The 19,159-nt window shown below is 36.4% G+C and overlaps 1 protein-coding gene across 5 annotated transcripts in view; it reads right to left on the bottom strand.

Moving 5' to 3' along the window:
* Positions 1-19,159, bottom strand: part of LOC112160910 (protein diaphanous homolog 3) — a 143,425-nt gene that overhangs the window by 48,247 nt on the left and 76,019 nt on the right. For all 5 annotated transcript variants that reach the window (XM_024295804.2, XM_024295803.2, XM_024295808.2 and 2 more), the window contains 3 exons: positions 18,749-18,873; positions 13,806-13,970; positions 8,803-8,938 (listed from right to left, as the gene is read on the bottom strand). In XM_024295804.2, coding sequence (XP_024151572.1) covers positions 8,803-8,938; positions 13,806-13,970; positions 18,749-18,873 — 426 coding nt within the window. The remainder of the gene's footprint in view (positions 1-8,802; positions 8,939-13,805; positions 13,971-18,748; positions 18,874-19,159) is intronic.

The raw sequence follows: 19,159 nt of genomic DNA, 5'->3' as shown, positions 1-19,159 counted from the left end.
ACCAACCATTACTGACCTATTAACATGCTCTCCTGCTAGCTTACAGCCCCTCACAACTCTAACCTTCCATTATCGGTGCAACAAAAATGGCAAGCAATACCAAAGCCATCCAGGTGTACAGTTTTTAGCCAAATGCCAGCTCAAACGAGGAAAACAAAGATGTTTGATGGATTGAGATGTCTACAAATGGATGCATCAGAATAGAGTGGAGCGGGGAGCTTGAGGCTGACCAGTGTATTTTTCTGTCACATATAGGTTCTTCTTCAAACTGCATTTTTTTTTTAATCTGCAACTAATTCTTAACAATTTAAATAAAGAAATACTCAAAAACTCAATTTTGAAGGTAATTTTCCTAATATACGTCTTCAAACATAAAAAAAAAAAAATGCGTCAAGAACATAATAAAAACCCCCAAAACAATTTCCATCTTAGTGGCTCTTTCAACAGTTTGTGAAGACTGGATCGTTTTTAGTTATTGACTTGTAAACTGCCCCCTTTTGATAAGAAACTAAGTTTCTCAAGAAGTCTTTATTGAGATTTGTAGACATTACCCATGACCACTATGTCAGCAATAGATCCTAAAACAGAGTTTTCTTTGTTTGTGAATAAAGGAAAAAGAAACTCCACACTATTTAGTCCCTTGATGTCAACGCTCCTGAACACTGAAGCTTCTGTATTGAGGCCAGAGTGTCCCCATGGAAGTGGGATATGTTACTAAATCCCTACATTGAGCTGTGACTACACAAGCACATACACACAATAGATACTGTATATAATGGCCTACTTACTTGTCTGCCAGTTCCTACGTGTGTGTTTGTTGTGCTTTTCATCTGCAACACTTACCCTCCTCCACTGGCTGATGTGTGCCTGGTTTTTCATAATTACAAAAAGGGAGAGGGAGCTTGTATTCTTGAGCAAACCAAAAGCTCCCAGACGACCAAATTTGTCTCCACAGCTTCAGCAATTCATCACAGGCAGCGGGCTTTACCCTTGCCTCAACACAAAAATGCAGATGGTGTGCGTAAAAAAGCAACGCAGATCAATCCACTGCAACCTGCAGTGAGGGCCTTCATGTGGAGTACTCTGCTTGACTCCAGCCTAAAAGAACTTGAAATGTTTTCTGCAACTCTGGAGGTGAAGAAAAACGTAATTTACTCTGATCTTTCACTTCGAGAATGCAGGAAAGCAACTGCGTACTGGATCTTGAATAAAAGACAGAGACACCTCAAACAGACCAAGACAGCAATGTGCTGGGAGGAATTAGAGTCCTTTATAAACTCACACGCTAAAGAAAACAATGTTCACACCTTAGATATTTCATATGGCTTAATTATGGAGAGATTCAGAGACATAACAACATCCATCAGCTTCAAAATAGATTGTTTTACAGTCATTCAGCCTGTCAAAAGAAGCAACACAGTGCAGGGGGGTGGCCACGCCTTTTTAGAAGTGCATACAGATTGCCATTTTGATGTGTATAATTTCCCTGTCTTTTGCGGCGCCTTACAACTGGCAGTGGAGCTATCATGACAAGTGTGTCATCTGGATAGACTTGAGCTTTGAAGTTGACAAAAAATGGCTTTCTCTTAAAAAGCTGTTAAAGCTTCACCCTCGTCTGATGGGGGAAAAAACTAAAATAAAGATCACAGAATGTCAATGAAACCTTCAAGTCTCAAGACTTGGCATTGAAAGAAAGCATTTACAGAAAGGGGCAAGCTCTAATAGGACACCAAAAGAAAAAAAGATGCATGGAAAACACTGTTACATGTACAAGGGTGTGTAGGCCAGATTATCAAAAAAAATAAAAGCAGGGGGGAAAATGGCCTATTCACAACAAAGAGCAACATTTGGGGGCACAGGATCAAATAAAGCTGGACCTCAACCTCTGGAAAAAAGCCCCAGCTACCCTCCTGTCTGAAAAGATACTTCAATCAGCATCTATTTAATCAGTGCGTGTTCTGACTTGAGTTTGAAATTGTCCGGATACATGGCCTGTCTGCATTTTGATGTCAGCTCCCTATTCAGTACTGAACCAGTGTCTCCAGCTACTTTAATCAACAGGATGTGGCAGTTACTATCAAGTCAATGACCCTGCTGTAGCAGCATGGAGCTGAGTTGGACCAGAGAAATGGGAAATAGGGTCAAATGGGCTGGGATGGAAAAGCAACAGAGAGTGCAATGAATACCGGCTCAACACCATGTTTCCCTGATACAAAATGCTGCAATGAGGGCAGTCAGTGCTCTTTTCTTGACTGAGAATCTTTTTACTAAACTGTGCCCATTTTGACTTTAGCTAAGACATTTAATGCTAATTTATGATAGAGAAATGTTGGCAATGCGTCAGAACAGGTTAGATTAGATGTAAGTTGCATTAAAGGTGACAACTCTCACACAAGTTCTCAATATGGATTTAGATCAATCTCGTCAAAATAAAAGAAACGGTAAAAAGATGACAAGAAAAAACACTCTTTATTCTATGGGATCAAATAGTCAACGTCACTGCAGCTCATCACTGCAAAGACAAAAGGTGTGAGCTGACTTCAGTCATATTTTCCCATTATTTAGTTTGTAGAGTAGACCACCTACATGAGGCAGTACATATATAACTTTTTAAACTAAAAAAAAGTGTTTCTACTCTTTTACTGCGTGGCTTTGCATGAAAAGTGCATTTCTGTATTTTAACAAATATTCCTGAAAAATGGTTTAACATTCTAAAAAAACATTCCTAATACTCAAAAGTAAATATATTAAATAAAGTTTACTTAAAAAATATATTAATTGATTACTTAGGTTTCTGTATTTTAGGAAACTGGTGTTAGAAATGTACAATTTATTATACGTGTCAGCTTTGATCAAAAAATCTCTTAAAAATCCAGGTTCTATCAAGAATCAAAACAAAAATATTTAAAGAGCTAAGAAAGTTGAGATGAATTTAAAAAATATATACAGCAGATGATACTAATCATCTGCTTTTTTTTAGGTTTAATCTGTCATTTAAAGAAAAGCAATACATTTTTTTTTTTACATTTATTGCCTGGCTACTTACATCAACAATCAGATAGCTATAATAACCCTACAGCTAAAGCTAATGATGTGTGACTTTTTTTCCGTCCTGCAAACATACAATTTAAATTTTACAACTTCAATCTGGAAATGGTTTTATATCATCAGGTATTTCTCTCGTAAAATTTTACAGAGGTAGTTTCTGTTTAAATACTCTTTACAACTTAAATACCATGATAGATTTACGCCTTGTAAAACACAAGCAATCCCCAAAGTTTGGAAGTTAGGACACTAGTAAATAAGGATATCTTGATCCGTTTTTTTTTTTTCTTTCTTTTTTTGGCCCTGATCCGATTCAGTCATTTGATTTTGGGTTTCTGTTGATTTAGACAAAGACATTTTAAAAATGAACATATTTAATAAAAGGATCCAAGTCGTCCCCTATTTTTAATTCATTAACATTCTTTTATCATTTAACACTCAGTTAATTTCTGAAGGTAATTTCAACAGTCAAGTAAAAATAGTGTGGCAATCAACTAAAAGTGGTTAACTACTAACTAGTAAAATAGATTATAATTAATCATGCAAGAACGTTTAATGACTAGCTTTTATATCTTTAGAATTTTAAACATTTTTGATCAGATGTGACTCATTTCTCCATTAAAAATTCTTAAAAATTAATGAGAACTTTCTTTTTAAACAGTTGCTGTAGAGTGAATCATAAATAAAAAATAAATGCATATCAAACAAGAGCTAAGGGGTTAAATCACATTTTACTGGAGCTCCAACTTTGCATCAGTCTCACTGCTGTCTCTGTTGTCAGCAGGAGAGCAGTGTTCTGGTTGAAAAAGAAACAAAAACCCAATTTGTTTTCTGTTCAAATGCCTTCTTAAGTCGTTGTTTGAATTAAGGCAAACCAATACAGACACCTGCTGTCAAATGAAAACTTTTATTAAAATAATTGAGCACTCGCGTTCGTCTAAATCTGAGTATATCTTGCTAAATTAACTGAATTGTTTTTGTGCTTCCTGCTCAAACTAGTGCCATCTTTTGCTGTGCTTTACGGCAGTAAAATGTTGTGATCCGTTTACGATATCCAGGCTTCTAGTTGAGTATTTATCTGAAATACTAAGATTCAAATATTCAGTGCTGATCCTAATAAGAACAAAATAAATATCTGATCCTGATTGAGGTACATCATATTTCAATTAAGTCTGAAACTAAGTGCAGTTTCAGCAATTTTGCTAATTACAGGGCTGCATGGTTGTGTAGTGGTCTGCACTCTCGACTTGCTTTCTATGTGGAGTTTCCATGTTCTGCATGCGTGGGTTTTCTCCGGGAACTTGGTCTTTCTTCCACATTCCAAAAACAGGCTTCAGAAATTCATAAATGATCCCTATGTGTGAGTATGACTGAGCGTGTGTGACAGACTGGCGACCTGTCCAAGGTGTACTGACCTTTGCCCAACAGTAGCTGGGACTCCAGCAACCCCATAAAATAATACAGCGAGTTTGGAGAACAGATGGATGGAACTTTGCAAATCAAATTAAAAAGTTGTGGATTTCTGTGTGCTGATGTGTTGTTTTCGGTTTTGATGTCAGTACAAAAGATCAGTGTAAAATCCTGCAATGCTAACACTAATGCATTTCAGAGAGCCAGTTCCCTTTCCTGCAATGCACAAGAGGCAGCTTCCTAGATTTTTTCCTTCATTTTATTATGCACATCTTGTACTTTTAGCATTTCTGCATGCAGCGTTGCATTTCTCACTATCCCTTTATTTGACATCTTAATAGTTCATAGCTTGTAGCCACGTAGAGAATGTTAAATAAAGCTCTGATGTGTAATTTGTCGCTCCACAAACATTCCTGCTTCTGGCCTACCCTGGGAGTTAATGCAACAGATTTGTCATACGCACACTAGGCGCAGCTAGAGGAGCAAAAAAAAAAAAAAAAAAACCCTATTCAATCTGAATTTCAATCTCCATAGGGCTCTATGCAAATGCACACAGCTGATGGTTCTGCTTTCTCAAACCGCCGAACACACTGATAAGAAATCCAGGCTGCATATTATGGGGTAGGTAGAGGCTCTGTCTGTGGCAAGCAAAAGACATGAAGGAAAATGAGCAGGATGCAGGCACAACCTTACATTTCACATATGCATAAGTAGGCTAAAGCTAAAGAAAAAAAGCTGATACGTGTCACTAGTAAGAAGGCTAAAAAAATACAACCTTCCCACTCTCAGCCTCTCATTGCTGTGTCCTTCAGCATAATGTGAATACACAGCCTCTCTCAGGCTTTTTAGGGAATTGATAGATAATCAGATGATTACACTGAAAATCTCTATTGAGGACAATCCTCTCTGACGAACAAAGAGAAAGCTCTTTAGTTAATAAATAGACTGAGAGACAGAAGGAGAGTATGTCACAGACAGTAAGTAAATCATGTCCTAAGTTGACCACATGGTGCCATCTCTTCATCGCATATTAATTTCATCCCAACAGTCTGTAAGTATGTATGCATTTCAGTTTTTCTGTAGAGTGTGAGCAGCATTACTTCTTGGACATTTCAGTAACTTGTTGTAATTTAAACATCATTATTTTAGGGTAACTATATCAAGTTTGGGCTTTAAGCACATTTGCATGAGTCTAAGTAGGAATATTTGGAAGTTTATTCTTACGTTTGTCCTTTTTTTAAACTATGTTGACAAATGTTTGAACTGAAACCATTCAATAGCAGTAAAGGGAAACATTTAAATGGACCTAGCTAAACAGGGTTTTTACAAGTTTGGAAAATCCATTTCAAAATAGTAAAAGAAAAAACAATGTATTCTAAAAGTCATCAAAACTTTATTTTGAATAACTTATAGAGTCAATATTACAGTCCAAAATCTATGTTGAGATCAGTGGTAAAAAATATGTAAAATAGATTTTTTTTTAATACAGCTGGTTACCAAGTTCATCTCCAGCAACCCTTGAGCCTTAATTAGGAAGAACTCGAAGTAAAAGAGTAAATAGATTATACAGGGGGAAGTTTTTGACTTGTGTGACTTTTGTCAATGTCTTTAAGTAACAGCAAACCTCATCTTAACTCTATGTCAAGGTCTGCTATTTACACTTTTTTTTAAAGTTCTTTCAATAATTATTACACATTTAGTTCAAATGTCACCTAACGTAACATAACCGACCAAGCAAGTTATTTGGTTTATTTATTTAACCGTCTTGAACTAAGAAGTTGTTCCAAAGATTGTAAAATAGTAATAAAAAAAAGAAAGAAAAAATAATTCATTTACAATAAATGTGACAAGTGATTGAGCACATTTTTCTTCACATTTTTTAAGAAAAGTGCTTTTCTCAGGCCGTCGACTTCTGATCAGAAGATCGCAGATTCAATTCCTGTCCATGTATCGAAGCATCCTTGGGCAAGACACTGAAGCCCACATTGCCTCTGGTGGTTATAAATTGGCACCAGTGTTCAGCAGCAGAGCATCCATCGGTGTGTGAATGTGTGCGGAAATGGGTGAATGGGACTGTGACCGTAAGGCATTTTGGGTTTTTGAGGAAGGTAGAAAAGCGCTATACAAGTATACCCCACTTACCATTTTAACATTTAACAAGTAATAAATGGTCTTACCAATTAAACTTTACTAGCACATTCTCTCTTTTACCAAACCATGTATGATTTGAGTTGAATGGCAATACTTTTACACCACTACTTTATTGATCCATCCGCTAATTCCTTTTCAGGGTCCTGGGGTTGCTTGAGCCCACCCAGCAACTATTGTAAAAGCATTTCCAGTGGTATTTTATTTCTGATTATGCCATTTTAGCCAAAATTAAAAAAAACTGTCTTGCTTTACATGTTTACATTATATGACTATAAAAATGTATTTGGTTCAGCAACATAAAAAAATCTAAATTTGTGGAATGCAATTATGGCAAATTATGTTATTCTAACAATGACCCAGCTGAAGCTTGGACTGCGATTAATTAGGAACAAACATAAAACAATGGAGACATTATGGTGGGTCATACATTGTGCTTTAGAACATTAAAGGGATGTTTATATCTGCACTTAGGTGTGTGTTTTTTTGTTTGTTTGTTTTAACTGTGCTTTTGTTCGCCATAGCTTACCAAAATCCAATAGTCAGGAACACTGCGTAACCCGCAATTACCACCTCCTTTGGCTTTCCACTTTCCATGCATGGGGGACGTGTCCATTTAGTTCAATCAGTCATAACATGGCAGCCACATGCACAACAACATTTCAGCTGATTTTTGGAAAGGCAACAAGGCACAACAAGTTGAGATTAGAGAAAAAAAAGGAACTAGAGAGACACTTTCTCCAAGGCAGGCAGTGCTTTGGCTAGATAGTGGGCTCACAGCAGTACTTTGGTGTAGATGGAGCACATTGGTTCTGTTTATGCAAAATCATGTCTACAGGAGTGCTACACAGGGCTGGCAAAGTGATGTCAGCTGAAGATGTTTAGGGAGGTACTGCCAAGTTCAACAAAGCTGCCAGCCATGGCTTTCACACTGGAAATGAGCCTGGTGGCTGCACGGTTGAAAAAATATTGCCAGTACGCAGCATTCCGAAGCAACATTAAAAACTGTTCCAATCAAAACTACAGTTAAATAAAATTGTTCTTACAAGTTCAGATAAACAGGTTTTATAAAAAAAGAAGATGAAATTCAATTATTGTAGCTGCCTATAGAAACAAAATAATTGTACAATTAATAATTAGAAAACATAATTCCGACGCACTGATAGTGTTCAATAAAAAAATAAATTATTCAGGAGTCTGTTAGGTGTTGCTAATCCTTTAGCAACATAGTTAAAGAAAGGTAAACCTTTTTACTAGTGGCTGAATAAATTGTTAAATATTTCTATATTATTTTATTACAAACAAATTTCTTGGAACAATAGCTTTATTTTAACCAAAAATAGTAAACTCAACTTCAGAGACTGCTGTGCAGAACATTTTGTGAACATTTACTTTAAGCTGATCTTTTTCTCCTGCTTTCCAAAAAGTCACCAAGTACCATCAGATCTCAGTTCTGATTTCACCTTTAATGCATGTGTGAATAGTAAATGACTTCCACTGTAGTAACTTTCCATGATTTAGACCAGGGGTTCCCAGACTACGCCCCACAAGCTACACCCGGCCCGCCTCCATATTTGTCCAGGCCCCCTAAATAATATCAGAGACTCATGATTGTTTGTTTTTTTCTTTCTCCCTCAGACAGGCAGGCCATGCGATTGAGACCAGCACAGAATGTTTAATTCCACTCTTCTGCAGGCAGTGCCCCTATTTTTTAAAAATGTTTTAGTAGTATTTTTATGACTTTTTTCTGTGAAGATTACAGTGAATGTTTTTGGTTATTTTTATTCCATCGAGTGTTGTTTATTTCATTAAAAATATTATTATTACTATTGGTTTTTTTTTTACTTTTTTCTGTGAAGATCCCAGAGAGGGTTATTAATAATTATTTATGTGTAGCTTTCTGGAAAACTTTGAATGTTTTCGCATAGACACAAGAAAAAGTTTGAGGAGCCCTGATTTAGACCATTCTTTAACAAACAATATTTCATGAACACTTTATCTTTGAAGACAATAAAACAGTCGTGTTGCGAGAGAACAGATGTCTCTAAATTTGTGACGGCAGGAAATGAATGGATAAATGAGTCATTTTATTTGAATGATTTCTAAAACCATTTGACATGAGGCTGATTTAGAATGCAGCTTTCTGTAAAGTGCTTATCTCTGCAAGAGTTGATGGGGGGCACATTTAACAGTGTCTACCTGCGTTGACTTCCAGTAACCTCCTCTTCTTCTGCTGCCTCTCCAGCTTTTCTCGCTCAGCTTTCTCCTTCGCCACCCGGGCTCTTCTCTGCTTCTCTTCCAACTCCCTCTGTCTAAAGTTCTCCTTTAGCGCTTGCTGTGAATAAAAGTGAGAGGAGAGGCGATAAGTAAAAAAGAAAGAAAGTGATAGAGATAAAATATGAAGGATTGCTAAATAGGGTTAATTGCAGCAGTGAAGAGCCTGTCAAAGGCAGTCAGCTGTCAGACCACAATGACATCTATATCAGGCACCATTAAAGCAAGATGACACTTCTACAGCACTGTCTTGTAGGTGAACCATCACTCTTTCCTTGGCTGACATAAAATGACTTTACTGGAGAAACTTCAGACATTACAAATCCTAAGAGCTAAGAAACTATAAAATAGGAGTAAAAGCCTTCTCTCCGTATACTGGATGTTTGTTCATGCCTAATCATAAACTAGACTTGCACCTTTACCTTATAAAGAAGTTGTCTAACTTAGGTATGCAATTTATCTCAAGTATCACATAAAACCTTCATGACGTATGGAACAGAGTGAATTGAACAACTCAAGGTAACCCTGTAATAACTAGATATATTATTAAACAGAAAAACATGTCATTATACAACTAGAAAAAACATTTTGAAAAAAACGCATTTATACTTGAGTAACTGAATGCTATGCTTCTGCTTAGTCTCTGGCTGTCATTTCATGTTATAGCTATAGCTTTATGTTAAAGTCTACAATTCAATAATTCTATTCTCTATATCTAGAAAAAAAAACATTACAGATATAATCTGTACCATAAATCAACCACAGAGAAAACAGGCTTGTAATCTAGGTTGTTTACCCCCCAACAATGTCAATGTCTCAATATTGCCACAGAAAGGACAGACTGCTTATGATTTAAAGTGTTAGTGTGATTGCCACCCAGATCAATAGCCTGTCAATCTAGGGTTTTTGTCAAATCACTAAATCCCTGTCCCAGCCCCCCATATCCACCTGGTGAAATCACAGTAGCAGCTTTTCTTGTAAGTCTGCAAAAGTGTAATGAAAAAGTAGTAAATACTAAATCAATATAAAACTTAAACATTCGTGTATATTGTGCCATTTAGACAAATGGCGTATACAAACGCCCCATCGCTGCACCACGGCCGCCCCACAATTACAGTGCCACCATTAAAATAAGCAATCATTTAGTGTTGCACATTTTAATGATGCAATATAAATCATTGTTTTATCTGCAAATTTATTTCAGAACAAGAGACTTAACCTTATCTAAATTTAGCATCTGCTTGAAGGCAGAAACATAAATAATCTTTGTCTTTTTTTAACTGCTGAAAATAAATGTAGGCAATCAAGGGGTTAAAATACAAAGCTGTAAAATATTTTCAAGGCTTTAGCGGTAACAATTTCATGCCTTAAGTGTACCTTGCCGTTTGTGATATAAAGAAAACATCTTTGCAATTCTGAAAGTATCTCTGTGGTTCAGCAACGTAAACAAAAGTAGCCAATGTTGTGGTCTTGACCAATCAGAGAGAGTGAAAGGCGTGAGCCCACCTCTGATTGGCTGGGATGCAGGTATTCCTGTAGGTGAGTAAAAGCAGCACTAAGATGGATGTGATGAGCTAGCTTTATTCATCTGATAGAGCAAATGTAGCCTCAGTTGGCAAAAGCAGATGAAAAGAAAGACTAAGACATTTTGTTTCAAAATTACAGGTCTGATTTATAAGAAAATTCAAAAGAAGTGATCCCACTGAAGAAATTTTTACTACGGTAGCACAGCTTTGATTAGAAACCTATTCCCAATCCAGGTAGTCCAGAAGCAGCCAGCTGTGTTCTGGTGCAAGCATTCTACTGTGGTTCTTTTCTTATAGCACACTGCTCATTGTAAGGCACACATAGTCCGGCAAAACTGCCAGATCCCAAACATAGGCTGAACAGCGCAGTAAAACCATCCCCATAAGGCATTGTTTACTTCAGTTAGAGTAAAAATAGTTGGATATTGTTTTGCTTTTCACAAAAACAAAAATACAGCCAGCTTTTAATAATATAACAAACAGTGCATTGTGTAGTAATATAACATTTCTGTTTTTGACAACATAAAGAGAGGACATTAAATATAAAGAGAGAAGAGACTGAAATGGTTGAAATTGCAGTTTGAGGGTTTGGAAAATGTTTATGATGTAATAGAAGCTGAACTTACCTCATTTTACATCAATTACTTATTCATAAATATTTGTTTTTATTTGAGATTTGGTGCAGACAAGGATAGAAGATAGAAGAAAAAATAAATATCCTTTTGAGGGTCATGGTTAAATAGCACAAACATAAAAAAAAGAATAATCTGGATTTAGTTTTTTAAGTTACACAATTTGTCTCATGTCCAAGTGGCATTCTCAATTCTGAAGTTGGGAAATTATATTGTTAATTCTGTGATGTGTTGCCCCTTTTGTCTCTTTAAGGGTGTTCAAACCTGCTTTATTCTTGTTAAACATGAAAACGGTGTATTGGTTTAAGGGTGTTAACTTAAATATTCTTTAATATGCAATTGTTTCACCCAAGTTAACCATAAGGAGGATCATTCAAAGGGTTGAAAGTCACAAATTGTTCAAAACATAATTATTTTGAAACAAAAATAAATCTGATGTTTAGTTGCATGTCAAATGTGTCAAAAATCTTGAATAAAAAGTTTGCTTTGCCTAAGTAAGCATCCATATGGCTGTCAGTTGCTGACTGAGAATATGTTTACTGACAACAAAGGACCCAAACTGTTTTCCAAAAAGATTTAAAACCCATCAAGTATATTTTAATTAACACTTCATTCAAACTAGACAGATTTTTGATGTTTCTGACAAATAAACCTGGCAAAACAGTTAGGTCATTTATTCATGCTGTTGTGCAATAAATCTATTGTTAGGAAGTCATTTTTTCAAAATCAGTTTGTCATACATAGATAAATAAGGAATTAATGTTACTGTTGACCAAATAAATGGGTCCAAATGCACATTTTGAACATCGACATGTTTTAACTGAGATTGTTTTAAATAAGGTTGCTGCTTGCAGTGCAATGATGTTCAATTTAAATCACTTCCCATCTTTAGAACCACCTTTTAAACAACTCAGTTTAAAAATCAAGAAAAACCAGGATTTTTTTTTATTTATTTTGAAAATAATTACATTTATATTACCTTGGTTTTTAGACTGAAAATGCCACCTATGATGCCCAGATTGTGAGTTTTGGCTCTTCATTAATTTGAACTTTAATATTGAGATGAAGGCTGCGGGGAAAGACCATCACCAACTCTCTCTGCTTCCCTTCATCACAGCAGATCTGCTTTGCCTTCCTCCTCTTCTGGATGTCCACCATTAGACATGCTCAATTGGATTCCTGTCAGATGTGCGGCCTCGCCCTGGGTCTTCTTTCTACGGGTGACTGAGCATGCTGCATATGTGTGCAAGTGTAGGGTACGTGTGTGTTCATCTTTGGGTGAGGAAGAAAACAACGAAAAAAAAGCAGAAAGAATGACACAAGCTCACAAACAAATTTTACTCGAGCTTTTGGAGATTGGCACATGCAGTTCAAGGCTGTGTTTGCTTCAGATAGAGAGCTGAGACAACACCGACCTAGTAGAGCAGGCCTTGGTGGAGCAGGATAAATGCTGACAAAGGTATGGCCGAGAGGTTACCATGCTCAGATTTACAGCGTGCCTGTGTTCATTGACCTAGCTTTGGCTTTTCCAAGATGTCTTTGAGATGTGACAATTTGAACAAATTGCCAGAGGTGTAAGCTGCTTAGACCTTGACCTATCACAGGGGAATAAATGGCTGCCTTGGGAGTTGGGATCATATAATGCTAGCATTTATAACACTTGGCTTGTTCACCTTTTCACAAGCAGTCTTTAACTATTATGTTTTGCCAAACCATAAAAGCTATGATAAAACACAAAACCAGCCAAACTAACTAAAATGAAAAGGATTCAAGCTGCTGGATCAAATGGTTTGAATGGGTTAGGAATTTGTGGTGTTTCTGGGAACTCAGCAGGAACTGAGGCTATTAACTATAACATCAGTTTAAATGAATCTGGGTTATGTTCATATTTCTAAATGTGTGTAAGCGTATGTATATGGGTATCTGGAAATGTACTCATTAGAGAAGGTACAGATCTATAATAAATAGTAGGTGAACTGGTTTCAGTGTTAGGTTTGGTCTAGGACAGGGGTCTGCAACCTTCAACAGTTAAAGACATCTGAAGGTGTTTTTAAGTCATTTCAGGACACTTTGCTATGACAATTTCATTTTGTTTTTAACACAAAACCCTTTAGGAAAAAAAAGAGAACTTACAAGGTGAACTAAGGACATTAGATTAACCATGCACTATTAGTTTGCCTTAATAATAATAATAATAACAATAATGATAATAATAATAAAAATACATGAGGAAAGCTTGAACAATTGAACCCAGGTATTCAGTTCTTCAAGGTTTCATATTTGCGGAAAAAAAAAAATTGTGTAAAAGCAGCAACTGTTAATTATATTAAAAGAAATTAATACATAAGAAAATGAAAATTACAAAAGTCAATATGAGGTTTATGTTATTAATGCAACAGGCCAAGATGTGTTGGGTTATTGGCTACAGTTATCTGGTATGCCCAGTGCTTTATACCTACGATTAAACTCAGTGAGTTGTCACAGTTCACAGCATCATCAGACTGATAAGGCTAAAGAGCTTAGCGATAACTTCCGTATGATATTGGAACACACCAACACTGTTCATGTGGTAGGAAACAAAGTATGGACCACAAAGCAAAAACATTTGCTAGAAATGATCTAGTTGTTCAATTGTTTGGTTTGTCTTCATCTATAAGTGAATATTATTTCTGAGAAAAAGAGTATACACAAAATTGGGAATTATGAAAATATTTCAAGTGGAGCAAATGAGCTGCTTTGGTTATAGCATAGGAAAGTTCATTATACTCACAGTAAACATGGAGCGGAAGTTGCTGAGATCAGTGAAGAGCTCCTCCACAGATGTCTTCTTAGGATCGACCGCAAAGTATTCCAGGATGTTCTGATATGATGTCTCCATTTTGCTGTGCATGATCACCAACTTGCTGTACTGCTCTCGTGCACCCTTGCTGAAGCTGTGAAAGGTGTGGTCAAGGTCAACATAAAAAAAACAACTAAAATAGAAGTAAATACTCCTTTAAATAGGGAGCAAAAGACACAAAGATTATGTGATTTCACAAGAACCTAAAGCAAAAAAAGTAATCAGGCTTAGATTTTAACCGTTTTTTGGTTTTATTTTTTTTTTCCAGACTCATTAAAATAATATCTTTTTTCCTGAAGACAAAAAAGCTAGCCTAAACAACTAAACCAAAGGTGAGAAACATCAAACTCCATGATTCAACGACTTGAATATGCATATTTAGTTCAAGTTACCAATTAAATGCTCTCTGTATGACATTTAGTCTAATATTGTTTTTGAATAACTATAAATGTTATATTTTTTAATAGAAATGTTGTCGGTTTGCTTATAAATATCGGAGCTTTTATCATAGTATCTAAAATATCGTATTTCCTTTCATTTCCCTCTATTGGTCTATTACAGATTTGCTGGTATGTTGCGTGACCCAATGTCACCCTGGCCTTAACTGAAAGATAAATGGATTTACATTGAACTTGAAAACGCGTTGATGAAAAAATTAGCCACAGGACAAGACAGTAATTGCTAAGTTGTCAGGTCCTGACAATAAAATGATCACCAATCATCATCACTCCTCCATCTTGTTTCATAAATGGCTCCAAGACTTTTTTTTTTTATTGTATGACGTTGTCTTGACAGAACTAGTTTGCTTTGTTTGTTGTATATTCAGATGTAATGTTTCAAACAGAATACAATTAATTGTGCAGAATAGGACTTTTGATGACACAAGTGGTCGGACCTGAATCTCTTTGATGTTTTTTTCTAATGATGGGTAGCAGTCTTTTGCACTCCTGAATTCTTTAAAACTCTTTAAGTTAGCATGACATTTAAATGATGGTTCTTCAGCAACAATTGTTCTTTTTAAGATCAAATCAAATGTCTTATTATTCAAGACAATCTGATACTATCAGGCTGTTGGTCTTGGTTTTCCAGGTGCAAATTGTTGCTCGTCATCTGGATCAGATGCTCAGAATCAGCAGATTCAGCCTATCAGCAATGACTGGCCAAAGATGGTTGGAAAATAGGCTATGTGGTAGATTCTACTGACACAGGTTGGGCAGGCCTGCTCAGACCATCAAACTGCCAACTTTCTGCATTTACATTGGCATTCTGAGTAGCATGGTGCTCATTTAACCTGAGTCCAACATGCTAGTCACAGTAGGAATATTTACATTCTCAACATTGCTACTGAATTTCAGATATTTTTTTTTAATTAAACATTCAATTAAAATGTGCTTGTTTTTCCCCTAAGCCTTAAAAATTAAAAACTGTTTTCTTTACATAGATGTTAGACATTTATGCTATTATTTTTAGTGTTTTTAATTTGATCCATTATTTGTATCAATTATTTTTAGTTATATTTTAAAAAGCTCATTAAAATCTGTAGAATATGATACACAGACATCTCCAGGCAACTCAAAATTATAACCAGTTTAGAGTTTTTTTTTTTTCATTTAATAATGAATTTAATACTTAATTTATGACTTCAGGATCATGCCAAATTATACTGAAATTAATATAATTTTTAACCCTTTTTTGGACCTGCATGCAAGTAGTGGCCAGCCGTAAATTTTGTTTTAACAGAAATTTCTTACATTGAAATCTAGGTTGAGGCAAAGCTGAATATCTATTTTTTTTCTTTTTGTGAAACTTAGCAAGCAATGTTTATAACTTGTGCAGTAGAGAGGTCAAGAGTAAAAGCAAAGCCAAACATGAGCAATCGGCCAGGGCTTACAGTACCATTTACAGCTACCATGATTTAATGAAGTAGTAAGCATACATTTGTCATTATTTTAACATATTTTATTCATTTTAGTTTTCCCAAACTTTATTTTTCTTTAAAAAAGGTAAATAATGCTGCTGAGTTATAAAATATACTACTTTTTTAATGAAAATAATTTTTTTTAACTAAATAGCTATGACAATGTTGCCTCGTGACAGATGGGAACAGTGACTTGCTTGTGTATGTGAGTGTGCTATTACAAAAGTGTGTGGGCAGGCTCTCTGACTCCTATTGTGCTCCTTCATTATAGCTCAATTGATAGACCTATTTGAGGTTTGGCCTCGGTTGAATCTGGCTCAGGATGAGACTACCTATTCACAGCTGGATAAATGCTCTTCAACAGGCTCTCTTCCAAGACTGGCTTGTCAGTAATATGTTTCCAGGCCAGAGGGGAAGAAGCATTAAGACGGCTGGAGAGAAAAAAGAAAAAAAAAAGAAACAGCCGAGAGTTGTGGTTGATAAGTATCACAGATTGTGATATCTTCACCCCTTTAGTTCAACCACTCTTGACTTTTTTCCTATTCCAGACAAAGAAGTATCTTTTCCTCTTAAGCTTTCTCAACCCCCCCAACCCCTCCACCAACCTTTTCCATCAAACTTCAGGCCCAATTTCTTCATTTGTCTGGCCCGTTTCTGTTTCTTCTGTTTTAAAATCTGCCGCTTTTACAAGCCTGTGCTCCGACTTAGAAGTGGAACGGAGATGAACAACACAGTGACTGTTTTCTCAAGTGGCCCAGGGAGCAAAGAAGTTATCAGCAATGTGACATCCCCAGCTTTTCACAGTTCACTTCAAATCTGGTCAAATTTCACTGATTAAAAGGACCTCTGCTGTCAGAAAACTATATCAGCCTGCTCTATCACAGGTTATTCTCCAAGACTTCTACTTTTAATTTAAAATCTTATTACATGCCAAAAAGGCGTATGAAGTTTTTTTTGCTTAAAATAAATACTTTTACAGGTCCGCAATGGTGAAGTACTTAGTCTCGCCTAACAGTGAGAAGGCCCTAGTTTAAATCGGGAAAACCGTGTGAGAAGCAATATGTATCATGGAAAAAGACTTTTTTAGTGACCCTGCATTCATCCAACCACTTTTCAATGTGTTGGTTTTGCATCGTTGCTCCACGTTTCTCTGCCACTTCTCCTTCTCTGTTTACATCCCATAATAACCAGCCACGGTGGTTGTTGTGGCTCAGTTGTTCCACTCCAAGCACATAGCGTATTCTGACTAAGGAAAATCAGAGCAAATAGGAGCTCAGTCCAATGAAAACATTTGTTGTGGATTATCAGGGGAAACAAACTCTGGTTCACTTTAAAGAGGCCATATTATGAGAAACTAACTTTTTGAGCTTTAAAGTGTATTATATTGTTCAATCCACACTATAAAGAACCCGAAAGCGGTATTTAAACAGTAGCCCCTCCCATACCCACAAAGACAAGCGGGTCCTCACGATCTGACGTCACAGAGTGACACTTAATTTCTCCATGGAGCTAGCGGTGATCAGCAAAATACTTTCATTTTAGATAGATAATATCGTATATCTTCCAGTTGTGTCCTGTCTTCAATAGATTCAAGCTCAAACGGGTGTTCGCTGCTTTTGACGCAAGGCTCCTATAAGACACTCCCCCACCCCACTCCCGGTGGGGCACAGTAATGCAGATGCCCAATGTATTTGGGTTGAGAACCATTGTAGCGATGCCCGGGGCTACTAAGGGCAGATATATGGCATGTGCATCGATCTTTGAAACAAATTAGATGTTTATTTTTGTGCCAGACACACTGCTGGCTCTAGGATGATGTCATGAAATGGGCAGCACCCAGTCATTACAGCCCTAGCATCCACACACAGCAGCAGGTGGAGCTTCAGGAATCGAGTCGTTTTAATTCCGGTAGGAAAAAGAAATCGCACGAAAATAACGAATATTTCATAAATAATTTGTTCTTTAGTGTCCCAAAGGAAATATATGATCATATTTATGCATATAGTTCACTCTGAAAGGCTTAAGAAAATCATGGTATGGCCCCTTTAAGCGAACCAAATGTGTCAAGTCTGAATACACCCTACAGGTACAAAGCTCTGTGCAGGCAGCAATAGGTTAGATTGGTAAAGGAATTATAAGTATTTTTCAACTTGCTTTAAACTGATTTAATACATAAATATAGGCCTAAAATATTTAGCAAGCTTTAACAATAAAGTACAACTTTACTGTATTGCCATCCTTAAAAAAAATGTATTTTGTCTTTAGTAAAAAACCTTATAGTCCTAATGTTGATTTTAGTCTATTTTAAAAGTTGAAAGACCCATCTTTCATCTGTAAACCTCTTTTTGTTGCTTTTAAGTCCACTCCTAACAACTACAGCAGAGTCCGTCAGCGCCTTCGCCCCTAGGCTATTGATCAAAACTACATGAAGGTGGCATGTTTCAGAGTACATTATTGAACAGACCTGGCCTGAGAAATACCTGTCAGCTTTATGCTCTGGAGCTAACTCAGGAGACACTTAATAATTTACATTGCTGTCAAGCAAATACAGACAGCTATCAACATTGGACCTGGAAGTCCCAAATGGGCACTGGAAAGGTGCATTTATGTGCCAGCACAATGATTTTTGACCCTGCCAAAGCTAAAAACAAAAACAAAAAAAGTGGCAAGTCATTCTCCCAATAAAACCATCTTTCTTTTTTAAAGCAGCACCCACTTCTAAAAAAACTTGAAAGACAGAAGTTCAAACCTACTAGACAACATTATACACTTATTACGTGTGTACTGTATGCACTTTAACAAATGCTAAACCTGAGGGTTCTTCTCCTTTTGTAGTTTCTTTAGCACCACCGTGATGGATGGATGCAATCTGATTTCCACATTTACTTTTTACTCCGCTTGATTCATTACAGCAAACAAACTCTGCAGTAAAACGACTACAGGTGAAAAAGGATATAGCCATTTTAACAAAAAACATGTCGCTCTGGTCATCGGGGGACGAGAAAGTCTCCAGGTCTCTCTCCAGCTGCAGCAGCTGCCTCTCCATCTGCCTAAGGCTCTTTTCCACATTCTCTGCAGACACTGACACACACAGACACATTCAGAAAAGGCACACGGAAACACACCCACGTAAAAAAAACAGGGGAGAAAGCAAACAGGATTAAAGGTATGGTCATTTGGAGTATCGTTTTGAGATTGATTGAAAAAACAAAGAGGAATGAACTCCGATAATAAAGCAGAACTTCAATTGTAAAGCATGGCTATAATGAGTGCACACATGCCCAAAAGAGGAAAAACAATATAAAGATGAAAAAAAGTATGTTCAGTAATTATATATTTCCTACTATTCTGTTTATCTCATGCTCAT

Source organism: Oryzias melastigma, linkage group LG3 (genome assembly GCF_002922805.2).
Source record: "Oryzias melastigma strain HK-1 linkage group LG3, ASM292280v2, whole genome shotgun sequence".
Classification (NCBI taxonomy): Eukaryota; Metazoa; Chordata; class Actinopteri; order Beloniformes; family Adrianichthyidae; genus Oryzias; species Oryzias melastigma.
This window is presented reverse-complemented; position numbering and strand designations above follow the sequence as displayed.